The sequence below is a fragment of the Rutidosis leptorrhynchoides genome, chromosome 6, assembly GCF_046630445.1.
Source record: "Rutidosis leptorrhynchoides isolate AG116_Rl617_1_P2 chromosome 6, CSIRO_AGI_Rlap_v1, whole genome shotgun sequence".
NCBI classification, from domain to species: domain Eukaryota; kingdom Viridiplantae; phylum Streptophyta; class Magnoliopsida; order Asterales; family Asteraceae; genus Rutidosis; species Rutidosis leptorrhynchoides.
The window spans coordinates 37,129,106-37,155,049 of record NC_092338.1 but is presented as its reverse complement, the minus strand read 5'-3'; the positions used below and the strand labels follow the sequence as shown (position 1 = coordinate 37,155,049).

The 25,944-nt window shown below is 31.2% G+C and overlaps 1 protein-coding gene across 1 annotated transcript; it reads left to right on the top strand.

Annotated features, from left to right (window-relative positions):
• The first annotated feature begins 1,455 nt into the window (after positions 1 to 1,455).
• LOC139851493 (uncharacterized) lies at positions 1,456 to 2,894 on the top strand. Its single transcript, XM_071840558.1, has 2 exons — positions 1,456 to 1,742; positions 2,525 to 2,894. Exons 1-2 carry the CDS (start codon positions 1,572 to 1,574, stop codon positions 2,723 to 2,725), a joined length of 372 nt encoding a protein of 123 aa, XP_071696659.1. The 5' UTR covers positions 1,456 to 1,571; the 3' UTR covers positions 2,726 to 2,894.
• The last annotated feature ends 23,050 nt before the right edge of the window (positions 2,895 to 25,944 follow it).

The following is a 25,944-nucleotide window of genomic DNA, read 5'->3' as shown; positions in this document are numbered from 1 at the left end:
AAAAACTAACTTAAAAACCCATTTAATCATAGATTTGATCATGAAATCTTACAAACCTTACCTTGTTAGAATCACAATGACACAAGGAACGTTTTGACACCAAAATCAAGCTTCAATTCGAGATCAAATGATTTAGGGTTTGAGATGGTGAGGTTAGGTTTAGTGAGAGAGAGTGAAATGAAAAAAAATAGGAAACTTCAAGAAGGGAGCTGGTCACCAGCTCTTATTTGTGTTAAAACACAATACCCCATCACACACGGGTATTTACCAGTTATCTGATATCTTTCGCACAAGATTAGGTAATCCAAACGAGGTCCAAATAAAATAAACAAACCTGTTCTGGGACCCTTGTCACAAACTGGTCACAACAAAATTATAATAAAACACTAATAAAATAATTAAAATAAAAGCACTTAAGACTAAGCACAAACCCTAAGGGCAAAATAGTCCACTTACAACTAGCCCGAGTTTCGGTCTGTTACATATATGAAATAATTGGAACATATTTTTGGCAACAGCAATTATGTTCTTATTCCTAACATCCCCTAAATTAAACATAAAAAATAAGATACTACATATAAACAATTAAGCAGTAGATAAATGATAACATAGTTGAATTATCTAGAGAATGGTAACTTATGCCCTAAAGGCATAATATAAGAATCATTAATCATACTTAAAATTTTCTAAATATAATATAATATGCATTTAACGAACTCTTTAATTTCCATATATGTAATCATATTAATTACAAAATATGTTATTCATGAGAGATTTTGTATTAATAAATGATTCTTATCTCATGCCCTAGGGCATGAGTTAGAAAATCCCAATTATCTATTATCTACATATACTAATAGACATAGTTGATAGTACCCCCTCTCAAGCTTTATTCACTTGTATGTTGTTCAAAAATAATTGTACATACAAGGTCCAGTACTGAGCTACAGTGATTTTTTTATTTTTTACATTTTTCTCTCATTTTCCCCTACAATTTTAATTAATGAGTTGTACAAAAACGTTCTACCGTGTTTTTTTAACTTATTTTTATTCAAAAAAATATTACGCTTCCTTCTTATTTTGCTATTGTTACCTTTCTTTTTTCCTCAAATTTTCGCTTAACTTTCGCCAACAACGTTTCATATTAACCAAAAGAGATAGTTGGGACTTGTGGCAACACGCAATCAGTCCTCTGCTAGTTAAAATTAAAATTAAAACTATAATAATCCGATAAACAAATTTTGTCTTAGCAAAACAACGACATTATATAATGTAGAAAGTGAAAAGTCTGAACACTGAAGTTGTAATGACTACTATACGTGGAAAAGTTCGAGGGGTGTTTTTGTCATTCTAGAAAGTTGAATGACTGTTTTTGTTATTTTACTGAATTGAGTATATAACCCGATTAATTTAAGGGTTTCATATGTCGTATTCTTCAAGATTTCATGTCTCACTTTTCTCTCGATTCTTAAACGCCTCCATTCATCTTCTTCAATTTCTGTATTTGTCTGAGTATAATTCAATTGCATTCTGTATAGTGATTATCTCAAAGACTTTTCAACGGACAAACAATGGCGGAATTTTCAAGTAAATTGGATGAGGAAATCAAAAGATTGTTTGATGTTATGCTGACTGAATTGGAAGGTTGCGATGATGACGTTAACCTAGAAAAATTGCTCTTCAACTTACCTCCTGCTACAATTTCTTCACTTTCTCGTCCTTCAACTGACGTCGAAACCAAGGTATTTACTCAATTTTGATTCAAATTCGTATTTATATTATACAAAATCTGTGATGATGTATGATGGTATTTATTTACGACGGTGTGTGTTTTGTGCGTGTATATTATATTTGGATTTGGATATTATTGTAATTACTAACTTCTTATGTTGTAGGGTTTAACATAAGGTGTGATGTTGCACTTTCTTTTAATGTGCTAATTTGATTTGATTTTTAATAAAATACAATTCGGAACAGTGTATAAACATGAGAATTTTATAACAATATGCCTATTAGCTCCCGTTGGTGTAAGAGATTGAGGTTGCAGCTTATCTATATATTTTATGTATTTTGCAACAAGATTAGGTGTTTCATTGGTATTTTGTAAATCGGAAAATGCGATATTGAGGTTTGCCAGAGTACTGACTAGGCTATATTTTTTAAGTTCTTGATGTGATGATTGTCATCAAGATTGAATGTTTACAATGTAAATTATATCTAACACATCTAATTACCATTAAAGTAATAAGTTGTTGATATATCAAGAAGTACGATTGAACCCTTTAATGTGTTTCGTGTTTAATTATCATGGCTTAATGTGCAAACTAAGGCTTCCTCGGTGAGTGTTGTCATGGTTTTGTTGCATTGATTTCCACTTTCATGAGTTGGCTTTGTAATAGAAGTATTTAGAAGGTTAAATTCTTAGTCAGCACTAACTTTTAGCCAACATGTATCTTCATAATAGTTAGAGATGGTTTGCACGGTGAGTAATTGTTTGTTTATTTGTTTTTTGTGGTTATAATAGCTGATAAAAATCCTAAAAGTTGCCATCAAAACTATTGCTTCCTACAAGGCAAATAAGGATGACGACGTCAAGAAAACCATTGCTTCTTACAAGGAAAAAAAGGATGAAACTGCAGAAATTTTTTTTAATCTCCACGACTTCTTGGAAGACCGGAAGAAAAAAATTGAAGAGGAGCTTTTTAAATTGCGAAAACACGGGTAGTGGCTCAGTTATGGCTTAAAATTTGGAGGCATGGAATAAATAGTGGTGTATGTGGGATACATGAAACATTAGTTTGTTATGTTTTATCCATTTAATAGGATCTGGTATTTGGACAAGTGTTCTGTTACCTGTTTTTTTTTTTTTCCTTTCAAACTAATAGAATAAAGCTTCCAATTCCTCTTGTTTAGTATTCAATTTTTATTCACACGTATCTGTGAGTGCATATTACCTAATCAATCCAACAAAATATGCCATATGGTTTGAAGAATTAAACGGTTTAAACTAATTTCAGTTGACACAATTATGCAAGTTTAAAAGAAAGTCTCTCAAGGGAAAGCTAAAAATTTGTGGCAGATTGGATGCATTATCACATCAAAGAGGCAGAACATAGGTGCTCAATAAGCCTGTCATGTTTACTGTGTTCGGGTTGTCTTATCTAAACAAGGGCTTCGACCCTTCACAACGAGACGAATTGTACAAAGTTATGTTTGATGCTATATATGAATCTGCAAAGAGAAAAGGGGCAGGTGGTGGGTTGTTTACGTCGCAGTATTGGTGGATGAAATGGAAAAATTAATGATAATTTCGGTGTAGTTCCATGGAAGAGAGCCGAAACATATAGTATTATAAACCAACATACATGCAGATTAGCAAAACTATACAGGGCTTATAAGCCAGTTACAGGAAATATGAACAGTATAATATGTAATGGTAGATGGTAATAAACCTTACAAGATTGGTATGAGTGTATGATTTTGATTGAAATAATATAGTATGCTTACCATATTCCAGTTCAAAGTTTGTAATAATGGCCAATCGTGTATTAATCTAGAACTTTGTAGGTATTAATGGGTCATATCAGTAAATAATCTAAGATTAATCATATATTCATATCGAACTTTTGATACATATAAATAACAAATTTCAAAATATCTTAAATTAGTCAGAATTTTTGGAAGCATGTTTCACATGGAGGACAAAGCATTAGTTCAAAATTACAACAAAGAAACCAAGCATACAATTCATAAGCACATATAGTGCAGACCATCATAACACCATTAATTTCCGTTTTAGATACATTAAAAAGGACCAAATCACTTTTAACACTTTAAGATTTTAGAAAAACATAAATAATCATATCATGCCAATAATAGTAGTAACTAGTAAATGGGTAGGCCCGCGTTGACGTAGGCGGGATGATTATCAATGTATAAAACTATAAGTTTTCTGTTAAAAAATTTTACTCATACCATGTTTAACAAAATAAAAATAATCCAGTTAAAACCTAACAAACATTCCTAATACAACAACAACAACAACAACAATAACAACAATACCCAATCCCACGAGTGTAGGGTATGGGGAAGGTGAAGTGTAGACAATCATTCCTCGAACCCTAGATTAGAGGGAAGTCACAACTCCACCCGCGGGTATAGAACCCGCGCCTAGATAAGATCGTCCTACCCTCTACTCGAGAGCCAAGAGATTGCTTCTTAAAGGACCTCCGGCCAGGAAAGCTCATTAAAACGGGAAAGTGCGGGCATACGTACCTGTAAGCGTTATGTCACATAACTTATGTGCGTCTAGGAAGATGAAACCAAACGAAGAAGCCAAAAAGCCAAAAAAGAAAACATTCCTAATAGTTTTCTATAATTTAACCAATCAAACCCACATAATATTCTTGATTAAATTGATTGCACAAAAAAAATTGTTAAATAAAAGTTAATAATAATTGTTATGTGCGTGAACAACATCTAATAGAGTTATCATTTAAAAAGAATATTTAATTATAGAAAAATGATAAACAGAGTCCTAAGGGCTACGTTTAAACGTACCAAATATAATTTAATTCCATATTTATAAAATCCTGTCATAAATAACATTAATTAATATTAATATCAAAACTATATAAGGAAAGTTGATATTAAAAAAGAAATTTTTACACTTTGTAAGTAATTCAACAAAGTTTTTAAACTTAAATATGACATGTTTAATTCCCTAATGGCTACGTTTAACATTGTCTTTGATTATAAAATTAACTGAAACTACAAATTACTTTCACCGTTCAAAAAATAATACTATAATATTTAACTCATTTTTATAAAATTTTAAATATTAAACACATACAAAAATAAGTAAAAACTAAATGGCATTTGAAGTATATGAAAAAGCAATTCACGTGACAGCCACGTTTAGCACCTATATTGGAATTAACGTCACTTTATGTGACACTAAACAATTTTTTAAAAAAAAAAATAAAAAATACAAAACTAACATCTATATTCGATATAGTCATATAAATCTCTAAAATGATGATGTTATCATTAAGCTAATTACCCTTTAATTTTAATAATAATGATGTCATAATTATATATTAGTTTAATTAAAAAATAATAGGAAATATTTTATAAAAAGGAAATACTAATCTCTCATAAATTGTAACTTTTTTTTTTTTAAAAATTAAAAGGCATTTATCATTATTAATAATAATTATTATTATTAAAAAATATAAATACTCAACTTTGAGCGAACTTTATTATTATTATTTACTTTTAATATAATAATTATAATTATAATTATTATATTATTAATATTCAAATATGTATTCTTTTTACGAAATTAATTACGTTACATATGTATGCGAAAATACATGTCTCTATATATTTATAAAAACAACGGCAAGTTTCATAGCCAAACGGGTCATTAAAATAAATGACTTCAGCATTTACATTCACTTAATACCTAAAACATGTCATTAAATTGTTTCGTTTAAACAAACCCGTGATTTCACGGGTCATTTTACTAGTCTATTCTATAGTGGAAAACATCAAATGTCATTTAAGTGTAATTAAACGATCAAATATTGCACTCACTTTAGTATATAAGTGGTAAAGTGGTAATAAACATGTACCAATTGTTTCAATAGGATAAAAATATGAATCAAAAATACGAAAGCTAACATTTAATGAAAATACTACTACGTAGTTTATAACCCGCAAATTTGCGGAACTGAAACATGAAATACTACTAAAAAGTTATATAGTATTTGATTATACCATATTGTAGATTTTGTTATAGTTCGGTTGATTCCATGTATAATGTGTATATTGGTAGTGATGTCGCCTATTCTATTTTGATAGATTTTGAGATGTAGAATGAGACTGGATTTGACCAAAACATTTTATCAAACTCGTTTAAGGATATAGGTAAATGTTTAAGATTTTTCTATGTCAAGCAATCATAGCAAATCCTTTTAGGAGTAAAACTTTGAGACTTCATGATTTTCTTTATAGAGTAAGGTTAATGTTGTACTCCGTATTACATTAGTATGATATTTTGATGACATTGATATTAGTTGTCAATAAATTTAAAGCCACTATGATGGTTACACATTATGATTCCATAATAGATGGTTTGAGATTTTTCTAAATTACCTAATTTGTTCATATATTTAGTGTTATAACGGGTGAATCCATAAAAATAATTTATCTAGGTTATATACTTAAAAAACATAAGGTTATTGGTCTAGCGTTATCGATGTTCTTTATTGACCATAAAGTAATGGTTTCAAGTCCCGGTGATGATATTATATTCGTGTTTATTGTGCGCATGAGTTTCCTATTCCAAAAAAAGTACTCCTATATACTTAAAGAAGAGCTATGAATACAATTTTTCAACTATCTATGGTGTGTCAGTTATCTATTGTGTCTTACAGATATAGGCGAAAGAACTTATATTAGATTATTAATAATTCACTTGTAATCGAATACAATATATGAGATGTAATGGCACTCATAGATATATTAAAGGTAAGTGGATCGTTCAAGATGCAAAAAGTATATAGTGCATATCAAATACAAACATAGAACATATATTGATGGTTGACCCATCTCCAATCAAGCATATTATCAAAATTTCGACTATGTTTTACCAAGTAGATCAATGCAAACCAAAAGCCATACTTTTAAAATTTGGACCATGTCCGACCCACCGAAGATCAAATACAAACTAAAACCACCGAAGAAGATTTTTAGGAATGGTAAAAGAATCATCACATAAAATCTCCGCAAAACATTTTGAAGTATAAAGTAGAGAAACATTAAGAAATTAAAATATGTAGAAGTATCAGGAACATCAAGATTGAAACCCCATTTAGTTTCTTTGCATCGCTGGTTATCAAGAATTAATGTTGTAATGTACACACTTCAGCAAGACCAAGATAGAAACTCAGTTTTGGTTGTTTGCATTGCTCTTTATCAAGAATTGATGTTGTAAAGACATCACTATATGACAAAGTAATTACTTAATCATTCAGCTAGTACTTCTGCACAATAACCACTAACAGAAATGGCATGTATATATTATATATTACTACGTATATATATATATATTATATATTCGCTATTTATTACTATGTACAACCAATCATGTCTGCACGCTCAATGATCTCAGATGCGTACTTCTTTTGAGAGAGAAACATACCAGAAGGAGTACGAGTGACAGCAATGCCAAGAAAATAATTTAACGGGCCAAGATCAGTCATAGAGAACTCCTGATGTAATGAGCTGATAACCCGATGAAGAAAGGCTGTTGACGAGGCAGTCAAGATAATATCGTCCACATATAATAACAAATAGGCTGTGTCCACGCTGTGCTTGTAGATGAATAAAGAGGTGTCACATCTACTGTGTTGGAATCCAACACGCTGAGCATAGCCGGTAAATTGCTGAAACCAAGCTCGAGGAGCTTGCTTTAATTCGTATAAAGATTTCTGCAGAAGGCAGACATGATCGGGACGAGTAGGGTCACGAAAACCAGGGGGCTGATGCATGTAGACGGTCTCAGAGAGAGTTCCATGAAGAAACGCATTCTTGACATCTAGCTGATGAATGGGCCAGTGCCGAGATGCAGCAAGACTAAGTACAGTCCTAATAGTGGCCTGTTTTACAACCGAGCTGAAAGTCTCATCACAATCAATACCAACCTGCATTAAACTTGTGCTTGAACAACCACATGGAGCGAACTATGTCCGTATCCATGGGGCGGGGCACAAGAGTCCAAGTACCATTTTTAATTAAAGCATTATATTCCTCAGTCATAGCGTTATGCCAGTTAGGGTCGGTAAAGGCGTTGGAATATGATTTTGGTGTAGGAGAAGGTGTGGAAACGTGGATATTAAGACGTTGAACAGGTTTGGTGGTTCCAAGGCGGTGTCGAGTAACCATAGGATGAGTGGAGGTTGTGTTTTGAGGTGGTGGGGGTGGTGAGGGTGCGGGAGTGGGAGGAGAAGGAGGGGTAGGAGGAGTAGGAGGAGTGAGAGTGTCGGGTGATGGTGGGGTCGCGACAGGAGGTGGAGATATGTCTGAGAGAGTGCGAGAGAATATATTTGGAGGAGGGTCAAGAAACTCATATGATGGGGGTGGGGAGGTAGTAGTGGAGCTATAGGGGAAGGAAGTTTCATCGAAGGTGACATGACGGGAGAGAATGATTTTGTGAGTGGCGAGGTCGAGACATCGGTATCCACGATGATTCAATGGGTAACCGAGGAAGATACACGGGGTGGAGCGTGGAGCGAGTTTGTGAGTGTTGCTGAGGTGAAGGTAGCAAAGACAACCGAAAACACGAAGAGTGAAGTAGTTGGGTGGATATTTGTAGAGGCGTGTGTGGGGGATTTCGTGGTTTATTGCTGATGAGGGTAGGAGATTGAGTAGATAGGTGGCCATGTGAAGGGCCTCGACCCAAAAAGTAGGGGGTAGGTTTGCTTGAAATAGAAGGGTGCGTATGAAGTTATTGATAGTACGAATCATCCGTTTGGATTTCCCATTTTGTTGGGAGGTTTGCGGGCAAGAAAAGCGTATTTGAATACCGTTGTTTTGGAATAACTGTTTAAGTTGATTGGTGTCGAATTCACCGCCAAAGTCGCATTGGAAGGCTTTGATTTCAGAATTGAATTGAGTTTTAATGTATGCACGAAATTGAGTGAATTTATTAAAGACTTCAGATTTATTGCTTAAAGGAAAAACCCATAAGTAATGCGAGTAATGATCTAGGAAAATGACATAATATTTATAACCACTAAGACTCGGAATAGGTGAAGTCCATATATCTGAGTGGACAATATCAAATAATGAATTAACATGAGAAACAGAACTACTAAACGGAAGTCTCACATGCTTTCCAAGTTGAAATGCATGACAGAGAGCAGGAGACTTCGTATTATTACATGTAATAGAATTATTAGAAATAAGTCGACGAAAAACATCAGTGCTTGGATGTCCGAGGCGCTGATGCCAAATGCTGGGTGTGGTGATGAGAGCATGATGAGGTGGGGATGGTGTCAAATTCGTGAACGGGTAGAGATCTCCGGTGCTATCACATCGGAGGAGCAAGCGGTGAGTCAAGTAGTCTTTCACAGAAAAACCAAACTCGTCAAATGAAACAGAAACTTTATTTTCACGAGCAAAACGACGAACGAAAATAAGATTTTTAACTATGTTAGGTGTAACGAGAACATTAGACAGGTGTAGGGGTCGGTGAACATTAGGCAAAACGCTATGACCAGTGTTGACAACGGGGATGTGGTTCCCGTCACCAACAGCAACAGTAGGATAAATGCAATGATTAAAAACAGTACTTAAATTTTTAATGCTAGAGGTGAGGTGAGTTGACGCACCAGTGTCCATAATCCAACCGAAATTACCATGGTCTAGAGGAGTGTTGGCATTAAATGCCTTCTGTATAAAAGTCTCCTGATGTTGCATTGGATCGACAAATGGACTGTTAGCAGGTGTAGCCGGCCCGCTGAAAAAGGTTGTAGGCCCAATACCGTGTTGATGTCGTTGGGCCTGCATAATTTTGTGAGTTGAAGAATGTTGTTGAGCTTGCGTAAATTGTTGATTCATACCACGTTGGACAATTAAATTTTGCTGAGCTTTTATAATATTTATCAATTCTGTTTCTGAGAGACTAGAAAGTTGTGCTGGAAAATATCCCATATATAAAAATCGACGTTGCAGCTTCAATTTAATTCCAAGATGATAGGTCGGTTGTTACAACTTACAAGAATCAATTAGCACTAGAAGAATGAGTGATGATGTAAGATGCAATTTCAATTCCCTTTTTCTTCTTTATCCACGTGCAAGCAAAAAAGGGATTAACTCCCTTTGTCTTTTTTTCTATGCTGGTGACCAAAAGAAGGAACGAACACACCGTTTTTTTTTCGATGTGAGCAAACAATAGCAATAATTATTATATTTATTTATTTTGGGTAGTTTTACCAAAAGAACAAACAGACGGTACTCAGAGAGTGGTGGCGATAGATATATAGATTGGGGATTAGAGGCTATCGACAAAAATAAATAAATAAATGAAAGGAAAAAAAAATAAAAAGAGAAGAAACTTGTACTGTGATTTCACGGTAGGGTTTTTATTTTGTAGTGTGACTCATGATACCATGTTAATCAGGGTTGCAGTACATAGAGATGATAATGATCGATATCTTTTTTATTGAATGAATAATGTAAGGATCTCACACCACAATATATAACCAAGAGTGTAAAACCTAATGAGCTGGAAAACATTATGAGCCCTTATAAGATGGGCTAGTATACATAAATGATAGGCTAACATATATTAGTAAAATAGCCCTCTAACAATTAAAAGGCATCTATTTTTCACCAATAATATATTTTAGCCGCTTAACATCTTTTAAATTCAGTAAGAACGCCACATGGATGAAACATTGGAACGACCAAAATACACTTATATACTACTCGTACATAAGTAATGATTCGCAAACCTTACAAAGTTATATAAAAGTACACATATAAAATTCCATATTATCACGTTAATAAGTAAAAACTTGTGGTAAAATGAAAACGGGTAACTGAACACGTCCAAGCAAGTACTCGTACTGAGGTGCTCTAACATGCTCTTTTTCCTAGAATTACCTAAGTACATGAGATACATCTCATGTGTACTTGAGTTTCTTTTCTAACTCAGGGCCAACTCCAAGTCCATGATAGTCAATACACTTGAAAGCTAGCTTCTCAGACTCTTGACTAAAACTAATGCCACAGCAGAGCACCCTACACCACAATCCGGAACACACGATTCGAACTTTTGAGAACTGAAGGTTTGCTAGCACTTTTATATGTGAAAATAACATAATAGAGACAGATAACTAGATAATAGTCAAAGGTGTTAAACAAGAAAGAAGTATCCGAAAGTGTATTTTAAACCATGAAACTTACAGCTGGGTCTTTTTATTAATTCAACTATTAGTGTAATATACTTTTGAATTTGTAATCATACTTGTTTGACTCACATATCTAAGTTGAATGACCCACTCATTTTGCTACCCTATCATCACAACATTAAGTTAAGGCTCATACTATCAACGACTGAAACACGCAAAATTCATCATTTTCTATATGATATACTTTTATCAATCAATTTGGTTAATTCTTTGATAAACTTTATAAAAACCATTTCATGCATGCAGATAAATTACGCTCAGTTACGTATAAGGAGCTTCAGAGTGTACTAACATTAAGACAAATCTTGGAATAATTTGTGAGAAACTAGACCAAAAATGTGATTTCATTTTCTTTTATTGTCCGTAATGTTAAATTTTTAATATATATATATATATATATATATATATATATATATATATATATATATATATATATATATTTTGTGCCAACTAACGCTAATATTTTACTTTAATACAATCATTATAAACATTATTCATCATTAAACACTCACTTAGCCCCGCGAATTCGCAAGTCTTCAGTTTTTTTTCGGCGAAAAAGAAATATATTAACTAAGTCTTCATCGGAACGATGAAGAAAATCAAACATAATACATTGAAAGAGGCTTGTGAGCCCAAAAGAAAACACAAAAAAGAAAGAACAATGGATAAAAGCTCTAAAAAAAGACACTAAGCCCAACATTGACAAGGCTTAGGAGATCACTCGTTCGCGGGCCAATATTCAGAAGCCCATATTGAAGAGAAAAAACCATTGAAAATAACATTACAAGGCTCCTAGACCAAAAGCTGAAGATCATCAGGAGCACCCACCTTGACAGAAAGTAGTCCACGATACGTAACCCAGAAAAAAACTTTCGACACACCGATGCATCAATACATATTCTCCAATTGAAATTAGGGCACCTTCACCTAATCAGAGTAAACAGTCGACGAAGTTAAGAAGATTTATTACAAGTGGGGCAGATGCATCAATACACATTCACCTACAAAGAGACTAATAATTCGACGAAGTCAGAAGCCAAAATCATTCTACTCCAAATGAATTTAGGGCACCTTAACCCTAAGAGCATAACAAAAAACTTGACAGTGTAACATCTTCAGTAGATGAACTACGAAACCCCCAATCTGTGACGACCCGGAAATTTCTGACCAAATTTAAACTTAATTTTTATATGTTTCGACACGATAAGCAAAGTCTGTAATGTGGAGCCTCAAAAATTTTAGAAATTATATTCATGTAATCAATTACCTTTGACTATGCCCAACGATTCACGAACAATTTTGTGTAAATAAATATGTAAATATATATATATATATATATATATATATATATATATATATATATATATATATATATATATATATATATAGCAAAATAAATAAAAGAATTTATATATAATATTTTGAGATTAAATAAGAAACACTTTAATCAATTAGAATTAAAGATGTAAAATAATAAATAGAATAATTAAGTAACTATTAATATATATAAATATATACATATGATATCTGTAAAGAAGTATTTTGATATGTATATTGGAATATATATAAAAGATATAAATATTATATGTATTATATTACATAATTAGTAATATGTAATATTAATATATGAAATTACAAAATATTAATATTATTACTTTCATTATTATTATTAATATTAATATCAATATTATTATATATACATATATATGAAATTGGATACATTTAATTTCTAATAATTTTTGTTAATATTGGTAATATCATTATTATTATAATTAGTGGTAAGATTATGATTTTAGTTATTATTAGGATTATTATTATTATTATTTTTATAATACCCATTAAAATAAAAAAACATTATTAATATTATAATATTATTATTAATAATATCATTTTTATTGTTATAAATAATTATTATTATCATAGTTGTTAATATTATTATTAATTATTATTATTATTATTATTATTATTATTATTATTTATATAACTATTATTATTAATAATCATATTATTATTATTAATCAACTTATTTATTTATTAATACCGATTACATATAAAAACAGCTAAATAATTGGATTCAGTTTCTTGTTGCAATCACAATACGATTAAATTTTGTTTCTATCTCCTAGATTGATAAACATCACCATCCATCGTACCAATTAACTGAAAAGTGTAACCAGTGGTATTTATTTTATTATTTTTTTCTGATCGAATTAACTGTAAATCAATTGGAGATATAATCGAATGATTTGCACACTTATATGAAGTAAGTCTTTCACTTGTACATCATCTTTATCAAATAAACACCATTACAATTTTTTTTATCGAATTAAATCAATTAAATTGAAGAACACGCAGATATAACTCTGTTCTTGAACTATTTTTCTAAAAACTTCAATTTCGAATAAATCTCAAAAATATAAAAACGTGGTCTTGTTAGGATTCACCTGTCTTAACTATCTGCAAAAGTGTAAAAACCAATTTCTCATATCGAGCACGAATTTGAGAGTCAAAGTTTAAAATTTAAAAAGTCAAACGTATTGTTCATCAAGAAATTCAAAATCTGTGTGTTGTTTCTGGAGCAATTAATGGTTCAGAAAGTTTATAAGAACAATTTAGAATCTTTTTCATGTTTTGATCTTTACCTAAAACATCTTTAATTTTCGAATTTGAATTTGGGTTTAATATTGAGCTTTATATTCTGTTACAGCTTTTTCTTAATTTTTTTTTCTATTTTTAATTAATTTAAACCCCTTCTAAATGTTTATGTATCATTTATCAGTCCTAAATTAAATACGAAACTTAGGGATTTCGGTATTGAACTCTGATCGAACTTGGTTTGAGATTTTAAAGAAGATGATGATTAATGAATACGGGTTATAAGGTTATATACGGATTTTAAAACAGAAAAGTCGAAATGGTTGGATGGTTAGGCGTGTTTTGGGTTAAGCGGGAGGTCATGGGTTCGAGTCTGGTTCGCGGCATAAATTTTTTTTAAAGCCTTGGAAGGTAGTTTTTCTATATCAAAGATATTATTATTATTATTATTATTATTATTATTATTATTATTATTATTATTATTATTATTATTATTATTATTATTATTTATCATTTATTGTTATCATTATTATTATCATTATTATTATTAATTATTGTTATTATTATCATAATTGTTATCATTTCCTAAGTATTAGAAGTAATAAATATTACTTTCATTTATCTAAGTAATAATATTATCATTATAGTTATTACTAATATTATCATTAAGTATTATTACTATTATTATAGTTATTATTATTATTATTATTATTGCTAGTATTAGTATTATCATTATTACTATTGTTAGTATTATATTTATTGTATTATTATGATTATTAGCATTAATATGATTATGAACGTGTTAACTATATTCATGTTACGAAATTGAAAATAAAGGTGATGTGATAAAAATTATGGAAAATGGTTATAATTATAGGAATACAGGTACAATTATGAAAACGATTACAAATTTAAGTTATAGAAACTATAGTCATAAGTTTAAAAATTAAACACGAAGCTTATGATAAATCTGATTATTATTATTATCACTGTTATTATTATCATTATATTATTAACGTAAATTATCTTTTTATTTAAAACTACCATTTATACTAAAATAAACATTATTACTACTATTATTACTATCGATATTATTATCATACTTACCATTATTAGTATTATGACAAACAGATATTTTTTTTAAAAAAATACATTACAATAATAATAATATTACATATCACTATATTCTTATTAAAATGATAATAACTAAGCTATATATATAAAATGTAACAATTAATATATAAACATATGTTGTCATCATATATAAATCCTAATATAAAATTTTATTATTAACATGATATAAAGAATGATAAATGTTAGATATATAAAATATATGAATTAAATATATTAAAATTATTTAAATAACCTATAAGATAACTAGTGTATTAATAATAATAATATATAAATTTGTTCAATTACGATATATCTTTTAATATATATACAAATGATATAGGTTCGTGAATCCGAGGCCAACCCTGCATTGTTCAAAATCGTCATATATATTTTTACTACAAAATACAGTATAGTGAGTTCATTTGATTCCCTTTTACTCTTTACATTTTTGGAACTGAGAATACATGCGCTGTTTTTACATCTGCTTTATTAAATGTTTTTGAAATATATTTTGGAACTACGAATACATGAATTGCTTTTATAAATGTTTGACAAAATAGACACAAGTACTTAAAAACATTCTACGAATGAGTTATGAGTACACCGGATATCGCCCCTTTTAGTCTGGTAATCTGAGAATTTGGGAACCGAGCCCCAAATTGACGTGAATCCTAAAGATAGATCTATGGGCACTAACAAGCCCCAGTCAGAGAATTTGAACTGCTTTAGTACTTCGAAATAGGTATACAGCCGCCAACTTTAAAAGATATGATCTGTTTGTGAGGTGTACACAACTATCATATTTAAAAGAGTGGCCTGATTGTATGCTTTTTGCATGACTGTGCGGAATGCCGGTATGCGGGGGATATTCTAGATGCATTTTGTTAAGGTCGATTACCAGGTGTTTGTAGTTCGTATGAATGACTTTTATACACAGGTTATGTGTTTTAGTTTTTGTGCACGAGATATGTGTACGATTATTAAAAATCGCGAGGCTACCTACGGGGGAGAAAAGGATACGAACCTACTCTGCTAAGCATTATGAAATATGGTTTCGTACAAGAGATAGGTGTAATGTATTTAAATCTTGTGGTCTATTAAAATGATGAATTTTATTGTTTACGATAAACCTATGAACTCACCAACCTTTTGGTTGACACTTGAAAGCATGTTTATTCTCAGGTATGAAAGAAATCATTCGCTGTGCATTTGCTCATCTTAGAGATATTACTTGGAGTCATTCATGACATATTTCAAAAGACGTTGCATTGGAGTCATTGAGTTCATCAAGATTATTATTAAGTCAATTATAGTTGGATGTATTATGAAATGGTATGCATGCCGTCAACTTTCAAAGAAATGAAAGTTTGTCTTTTTAAAAACGAATGCAATGTTTGTAAAATGTATCATATAGAGGTCAAATACCTCGCGATGTAACCAAATGTAATGTATTCGTCCAGAAGGATTAGGACGGGTCATTAAAGTTGGTATCAGAGCGGTGGTCTTAGCAAACCAGGTGTTGCATTAGTGTGTCTAACTGATAGTTGTTTAGATGCATTAGTGGGTCTGGACTTCGACCGTGTCTGCATGTCAAAAGTTTTGCTTATCATCTAGTGTCGAAAAATTAATTGCTTATCATCCTTGAAGTCTAGACACGTCTTACTGCCTCTATTGCATAGACAGTGTATAGATAAATTCATATTTTAGCGTATCTGTTATTGTTACCTTTGCCTAATAGCTTCCGTAGATTCCTCCGTAACTTATAGGATTTTAGTATTATTATATATGAATATGTAAATTATGTATTGCAGGGTACTAATCTACATCCTATAATCTATTTCTTATCAGAAATTCTTCATCTGATTGTACGAGATGAATCCCTCAACCAGTTCGAGTCCCTTAGATTCCGATAGCTATTCCGATAGTTATTCCGACAGCTATTCCGATATGGATTTCCACTCGAACTCCAAAAGCAGTGTAACTAGAATGGATTAACCAATTAGCCATCATCGATTCTAGAAGAATTAGGGATGAGTTCGTAGTCGGCTTAATCAATGGAGACGAGAAGAAGACGATACTTTCCATCCACCAAATTTCCCTCTTAGCAAAGAACCTGAAGCACATACCGGCGAACCTATTCGTAATACTATTTTCTCTCTCATTCCCCGAATATCTCACCACGATTATATGCTATCTAAAATTTTAAAGCTTATTCATCCACTCGTTCCGACCGACAATCATCCCGGAATAATAGAAGAAGTCAATGAACTTCGCGCCCGAGTTGTAGCCTTGGAAAATATGGTGCAAAACGTACCAGCTTCAGCAACATCACCAGTGTGAGGACCCGTCCTAATCCATCCGGATGAAGTCCATATCGATTATAAATGATTCACAACAGTTGATTACATTGCGAGGTACTTGACCTCTATATGATACATTTTACAAACATTGCATTCATTTTTTAAAAAGACAATCTTTCATTACATCGGAAGTTGACAACATGCGTACCATTTCGTAATATATCTTACTATAATTGACTTAATAATAATCTTGATGAACTCAACGACTCGAATGCAACATCTTTTGAAATATGTCATGAATGACTCCAAGTAATATCTCTAAGATGAGCAAATGCACAGCGGAAGACTTCTTTCATACCTGAGAATAAACATGCTTTCAAGTGTCAACCAAAAGGTTGGTGAGTTCATTAGTTTAACATAAATAATCATTTCCATCATTTTAATAGACCACAAGATTTTCATTTCTCATAAATATACATCCCATGCATAGAGACAAAAATATCATTCATATGGATTGAACACCTGGTAACCGACATTCACAATATGCATATAAGAATATCCCCATCATTCCGGGATCCTCCTTCGGACATGATATAAATTTCGAAGTACTAAAGCATCCGGTACTTTGGATGAGGTTTGTTAGGCCCAATAGATCTATCTTTAGAATTCGCGTCAATTAGGGTGTCTGTTCCCTAATTCTTAGATTACCAGACTTAATAAAAAGGGGCATATTCGATTTCGATCATTCAACCATATAATGTAGTTTCAATTACTTGTGTCTATTTCATAAAACAGTTATAAAAACAGCGCATGTATTCTCAGTCCCAAAAATATATATATCGCAAAAACATTTAAAAAGGGAGTAATGAAAAACTCACAGTACTTTTAACAATGAATAATTATAATATAATAATTATAATATAATTTAAAATATAAACGTGTGCGAGAAGTTAGCCGTTGTCTACTATTTCATTCACGGACTGAAATTCGTACTCCATTGATAAATAAGTGGCGGACTAAAAGTCTTCGGAAAAATCCCAAAATTTTAATATTAATTATCTTTATTTATTTCAGTCATTATGGTATAAAATTCGGTCATTAACTATTAAATAAAAATTACATTAATTATTCACTCCCAACACTAAGTAAAATATAAAAAGTTTTAAAATTCAACAATTAGTTCTTAAATACATTTTTAATAAGCTTAAATTTTATAGAACTATTTTCGGATCACCATTTATTTTAAAATCATATAAGTTCGCATTAAACTTCTCTAAATAATAATCGTTACAATTTTTAAATAATTATATTTGATATACTCTATATATATATAGATTTATTTTAATAATAATTTAATTATATTGTATATTATTATTTTAAGTTATTATATATATTCATATAGTTATATTTATATTTATATGTATTCATATTTATTTACAAATAATGGTTCGTGAATCGTCGGGAATGGTCAAAGTTAAATGAACGCAAGAAAACAGTTCAAAAATTTTAAGACTCAATATTTTAGACTTTGCTTATCGTGTCGAAATCATATAAAGATTAAGTTTAAATTTGGTCGAAAATTCCCGGGTCGTCACAGTACCTACCCGTTAAAGAAATTTCGTCCCGAAATTTGAGTGAGGTGGTCATGGCTAACAATAAAAATGTTTTCATGACAATTATGAGTTGATAATGGAGTTTTATCATCATTGAGTAATATAGAGAAAACAATTTGATTATACGAAGAGTATAAGTGAAGCTATCGCAAGAGAGTGCAATGAATAAATGTATACTCGTTTTAACCGATGACGTAGTTATGATTTATTTCCGGGATTCATGGGATTTAAAAGAAAATCTTCGTAATAAGATTTGGTTCTTCGGCGATTAAGGAAATCAGGATCTTCTTTGATTAAATGCGATAATCAGTCTTGATTTCTCTGTCGGATATTTCACTATAAATCCAACCCTTTCGTTTTCTTACAAATCATACCTTCTATTCTTTCTTCTTTAATTCATATTCCTAAAACATTCGCCAATATGCTCCATCCAGTTCTAATTCTTGATATATTCCTAACTTTCATATCTGTCATTCTTCTCTTTGATCTACCACCGGAGGATTTTATTTACTTCTACTATTATCTTGGGGTTATAGTGTTGTTAATTTTCCCGTGTCTTTACGTTGCAATACGTATTGATATACACGGTTTGAAATTTCTGGGTTGTTGTTGGGTTTTATATCTTCCCTTATATTTCGAATCTCTTTGCCTTTTTATTCTCCTCTCGATCTCTAGTAAAGCGAGTAATGGTCCAGAATTCGTAAGTATGAATTTTGAAATGAACATAGTAATATTCTAAGGAGGGAATCGTAATGGCAAAATCTTGATTTGTCAAATTACCAGAATATCCCGAAAAAGACCGAATCATCAAGAAAATTTTTTCTTGACATGTTTAGAGATTAGATAGAATATAAGAGTCGTGTAAATGGCACATGACGATGGTACTAAGAATCATCACGTTCCATTAGAAACTCAGCATGAATTACTGTAATATAATCACGTTGATCAAATGTCATTATATTATACCAACTCATGCATCAGTTCCCAACATTACTTCAATAACATTCATATTTTAAGCTCGAAAGTTTACAGAATATAGAAACTAATAGTTTCTATATGATGTAACATTGATAGCACGAAGAGATTAATGATTTCAGACAAGAATAGTTATGAAAATATCTTCAGAAATATGGAAGATATTTATAATGAAAGATACGATAATATCTTGAAATTTCTAATATCGAAGGATGGTGAAGAAAATTTGTCCGCAAGAGTTTGGAGTCGGAAGCAAGGTATTCGCTAAAGATTTCATCAGAAATCATCAGGATTTTTAATGTACAAGTTTAGTCCTTGTGATTTATTCAAAGAATCCTTCGTAGTTTGCTCAATCAGTTTTTCAGTTTCAAACTTTTTCTGAGCTTTGCCAACATACAATTCTTTATCATCAACTTTTGGCTGTTGAAGTCATTTACAGTTTTTGTTGCTTCATTCAACTTTCCAAAATTCAGAGTATTAATTCGCAGACTGGGTGCTTTTCAGAATTTCAGAAAGGAAGATCATAGTTCTAAGAGATGAATGTTATATGGATACATATAACTGTTGTTGTGGAAACGTTGCAAGACTCGCAATACTGATTTGCTGATTTCCGGTAATTGGTATGACAATTCTTGTTACAAGATGCGGATGAGTACATGATGAGACTTCAATAGATAAATATATTGATTTGTCAGAGAGATTTAACCCAAAGAGCAACGAGGTTGCTGGTACGTCTGCTGGTAATTAGATGGAATATAAAAAGTTCCCCGGTAATAACAAAAGAGCACACATATATATCAAGGTTATAATAAGGTAGTTTCGAACGAAAAATCAAAGTTGACTTGCTGGAGCTGTAACAAATTTGGCTAATTTGGAAAGAGATTGCAAAGTTATTTTCGGTAATAATAACGCTAAAGGAATTAGCACAGCTACGCGTTAAACATTTACTCAGTTTTCGAGAGTTTTCAGGTGCATAACTATATGTATAAATCCTTCCTTCTGTAGCTAAAGTGTGGTTGGTTCATCCTCTTGATTGAGGTGTTTTCAAGAATAATGAAAGGGTTGAACGCAGAATGTAATCGTGAAGATACAAATGATGTTTAAGACGAAATCAAGTGGCAAACTTGAAGAATTGTTTAGTTTCATATATTATAATCAATATTTTAATTCATTTTAATTGTCCAAGGTTGGTAGTCATCAATTGATAGTCCACAGTAACAGTCCAGTAATTCATATATAGTTTAATATATAATATTCGAATTAATTAATAAATATCGTGACCCGTGTACATGTCTCAGACTCGATCACAACTCAAAGTATATATAATATTTGAGAATCAACCTCAACCCTGTATAGAGAATTCGATCATTACTGCATATAGAGTGTCTATGGTGATTCCAAATAATAAATATAGATGCGTCGATATGATATGTCAAAACCTTGTATACGTGTCCCGATATTTAAAGTGCGTAAAATAAATAACAGAAATTAAATGACGATAAATAAAATTGCGAGAATGTAAATTGCGATAAATAAACTGCGATAAATAAATTGAGATAATTAAATGGTAATACGGAATTAACAGTTAGCTAGGAACAATTAGCTAGAATTTTGTTAGCGTGAATTCTTAATAGAATTTTATATTGTTAATTAATCTGTTTCTAATCAATTTTTATTGTGTCCATTATTTCTTCATTATGCCACTTGTTGGATTCTGATAGGTCAAAATCCAAATATGTAATTGGATGAATATGGTTATTCCGTGGTGAACGGATTTGTATATCGGTGGATGTAAATAGGATAGTATATGACTGTTGAAACAGATTTGAAGAATCGTACAATGTAACTTATTAATGTGAAATTTAAATATTCCTCGGGTATTACCTACCCGTTAAAATATTTTCACCATTAACAGTTTGTACAAGCGAATTTTTAATTACAATCTTTATGAAAACATATATACATATATATTTTCTTCAGATGTATTCATGGATTTAATGAGTTAATATTATAGTAAACTCATTTGCTTTTCGGTTGGAACTAGAGTAAATAATCTCTAAAACTTTAGAGATTACCTATTCGTCATGTCGAACGAAGATAAATGAGGTAAAACGATACGTAGAACGAAGATCATACTCAAAGTACAGATGATGATATTGAAGCATGGATTGTTGATGGTACTGGTGCTGTTATTGATGGTACTGTTGGTGCCGGTGATGTTGCTGAAGCTGGTACATTTTGCACCATATTCTCCGAATTCATTATTCGAGCGTGAAGTTCATTGACCTATCACTCCAGGATGATTGTCGGTAACGAGCGGATAAATAAGGTTCAGAATCTGAGTTATGATATAGTCGTGGTGAGATATTTGGGAAATGAGGGTGAAATGGTGTTACGAATAGGTTCGCCGGTAAGTGCTTCAGGTTCCTCGCCAAAGGTGAATTCGGTTAGTGGATGGGATCGCCTTTTGGGCGTCTCCATTGATTAAGTCGACTATGAATTCATCAGATGAATTGGGGATGGATGATTGGTTGATTCATTCTGGTGACACTGCTTTCGGAGCTTAGGTGAAACTCCATATCGGAATAGCTATCGGAATCCGAGGAACTCGAACTGGTTGAGGGATTCATCTCGTACGATCAGATGAAAGATTTTCGATAAGAAATAGATTATAGGATGTAGATTAGTACTCTGCAATACATAATTTACATATGCATATATAATACTAAAATCCCATAAGTTATGGAGGAATCTACAGAAGTTGTCAGGCAAAGTCTACAGTAACAGATATGCTAAGATATGAATTAGCAGATACGCTAAGATACGAACTTTGTCTATACACTATTCAGGCAATCATTGCAGTAAGATGTGTCTAGACTAAGAATGATAAGCAGATGATTTCCGACTAGAAATGATAAGCAAAACTTTTGACATGCAGACACGGTCGAAGTCCAGACTCACTAATGCATCCTAACGACTTATCAGTTAGACACACTAATGCAGACATGGTTCGCTAAGACCACCGCTCTGATACCAACTGTGAGGACCCGTCCTAATCCATCCGGACGAAGTCCATATCGATTATAAACGATTCACAACAGTTGATTACATTGCGAGGTACTTGACCTCTATATGATACATTTTACAAACATTGCATTCATTTTTTAAAAAGACAATCTTTCATTACATCGGAAGTTGACAACATGCATACCATTTCGTAATATATCTTACTATAATTGACTTAATAATAATCTTGATGAACTCAACGACTCGAATGCAACATCTTTTGAAATATGTCATGAATGACTCCAAGTAATATCTCTAAGATGAGCAAATGCACAGCGGAAGACTTCTTTCATACATGAGAATAAACATGCTTTCAAGTGTCAACCAAAAGGTTGGTGAGTTCATTAGTTTAACATAAATAATCATTTCCATCATTTTAATAGACCACAAGATTTTCATTTCTCATAAATATACGTCCCATGCATAGAGACAAAAATATCATTCATATGGATTGAACACCTGGTAACCGACATTCACAATATGCATATAAGAATATCCCCATCATTCCGGTATCCTCCTTCGGACATGATATAAATTTCGAAGTACTAAAGCATCCGGTACTTTGGATGGGGTTTGTTAGGCCCAATAGATCTATCTTTAGGATTCGCGTCAATTAGGGTGTCTGTTCCCTAATTCTTAGATTGCCAGACTTAATAAAAAGGGGCATATTCGATTTCGATCATTCAACCATATAATGTAGTTTCAATTACTTGTGTCTATTTCGTAAAACAGTTATAAAAACAGCGCATGTATTCTCAGTCCCAAAAATATATATATTGCAAAAACATTTAAAAAGGGAGTAATGAAAAACTCACAGTACTTTTAACAATGAATAATTATAATATAATAATAATAATATAATTTAAAATATAAATGTGCGCGAGAAGTTAGCCGTTGTCTACTATTTCATTCACGGACTGAAATTCGTACTCCATTGATAAATAAGTGGCGGACTAAAAGTCTTCGGAAAAATCCCAAATTTTAATATTAATTATCTTTATTTATTTCAGTCATTATGGTATAAAATTCGGTCATTAACTATTAAATAAAAATTACATTAATTATTCACTCCCAACCCTAAGTAAAATATAAAAAGTTTTAAAATTCAACAATTAGTTCTTAAATACATTTTTAATAAGCTTAAATTTTATAGAACTATTTTCGGATCACCATTTATTTTAAAATCATATAAGTTCGCATTAAACTTCTCTAAATAATAATCGTTACAATTTTTAAATAATTATATTTGATATACTCTCTATATATATAGATTTATTTTAATAATAATTTAATTATATTGTATATTATTATTTTAAGTTATTATATATATTCATATAGTTATATTTATATTTATATGTATACATATTTATTTACAAATAATGGTTCGTGAATCGTCGGGAATGGTCGAAGTTAAATGAATGCAAGAAAACAGTTCAAAAATTTTAAGACTCAATATTATAGACTTTGCTTATCGTGTCGAAATCATATAAAGATTAAGTTTAAATTTGGTCAAAAATTCCCGGGTCGTCACAACCGGCACCAACCGTACCACCAACATCAATACCAGTACCACCAACAACAACATCCGCATTACCCGTCTCAACATCACAATCCATACCTCGAACTTAATCATTGTTCTACGTATCGTTCTACATCAATTATCTTCGTTCTTCATGGCGATTATGTAATCTCTAATGTTTTAGAAATTATGTATTCTAGTTCTAACGGTAAATCAAATGAGATTAATATCATATTAACTCATTAAATCCATGATTACTTCTGAAGAAAATATATATGTATATATGTTTTCATAAAGATTGTAATTAAAAATTCTTTTATACAAACTGTTAATGGAGAAAATATTTTAACGGATAGGTAATACCCGAGGAATATTTAGTTTTCACATTAGTAAGTTACACTGTACATTCTTCGAATCTGATTCAACAGTCATTTACTATCCTACTTACACCCACAGCTATACGAATCTGTTCACCACAGAATAACCATTTTCATTCAATTTCATATTTGAATTTTGACTTATCAGAATCCAACAAGTGGCATAATGAAGAAAACATTGGACAAAAAATAAAATTTGTTAGAAACAAACAAATTAACTATGAGAAATTTTGTTAAGAATCCACGCTAACAAAATCCTAGCTAACTGTTCATAGCTAACTGTTAATTCATTATTACATTTAATTATCGCAATTTTAATTCTCGCAATTTTATTTATCGTCATTTAATTTCTGTTATTTATTTTACGCACTTTATTTATCGTCATTTAAATACTGTTATTTACGCATTTAAATATCGGGACACGTATACAAGGTTTTGACATATCATATCGACGCATCTATATATATTATTTGGAATAACTATAGACACTCTATATGCGGTAATGATCGAGTTAGCTATACATGGTTGAGGTTGATTCCAAAATAATATATATACTTCGAGTTGTGATCGAGTCTGAGACATGTATACAATGGGTCGCGATACGTATTAATTAATTCGAATATAATATATTAAACTATATATGAATTATTGAACTGCTAACTGTGGACTATCAACTGTGGACTACCAACATTGGACAATTAAAATGAATTAAAATATTGATTATAACATATGAAACTAATCATTTCTTCAAGTTTGCCACTTGATTTCATCTTAAACCTCATTTGTATCTTGACGATTACAACCCGCGTTCAAACCTTTCATGATTCTTGAAAACACCTCAACCGAGATGATGAACCAACCGCATTTCATCTACGGAAGAAAAGATTGATGCATATAGTTATGCACCTGAAAACACTCGGAACCTGAGTAAACGTTTAACACATATCTGTGCTAGTGATAATGCTAAAAACGAACATATATTTCATAGCATTATCCCTCAAGAAAGACAAGCTTTTAGTTGCAATTGTTCTATTTACAAGTGATATTCGTTTAAATAATAAAAGGTGAAGACAAAAGACAGATTCGACGAATTGAAGACGCAAATGACCAAAAAGCTCAAAAGTACAAAGTACAATCAAAATGGTTCAAATTATTGATGAGAAACGTCTCAAAATTACAAGAGTACAAGACGCGAAACGCAAAATACAAGATATTAAATTATACGCAAGGACGTTCGAAAATCTAGAACCGAGACATGAACCAACTATCAACGCGCGACGCAACGGAGCTAAAATTACAAGTCAACGGAGTACAAGAATATAATATAATATATATATAATTATATTTAATTATATATATTATATTATATAATAAATAAATAAGCAGCCCACGTTTTTAAAGACT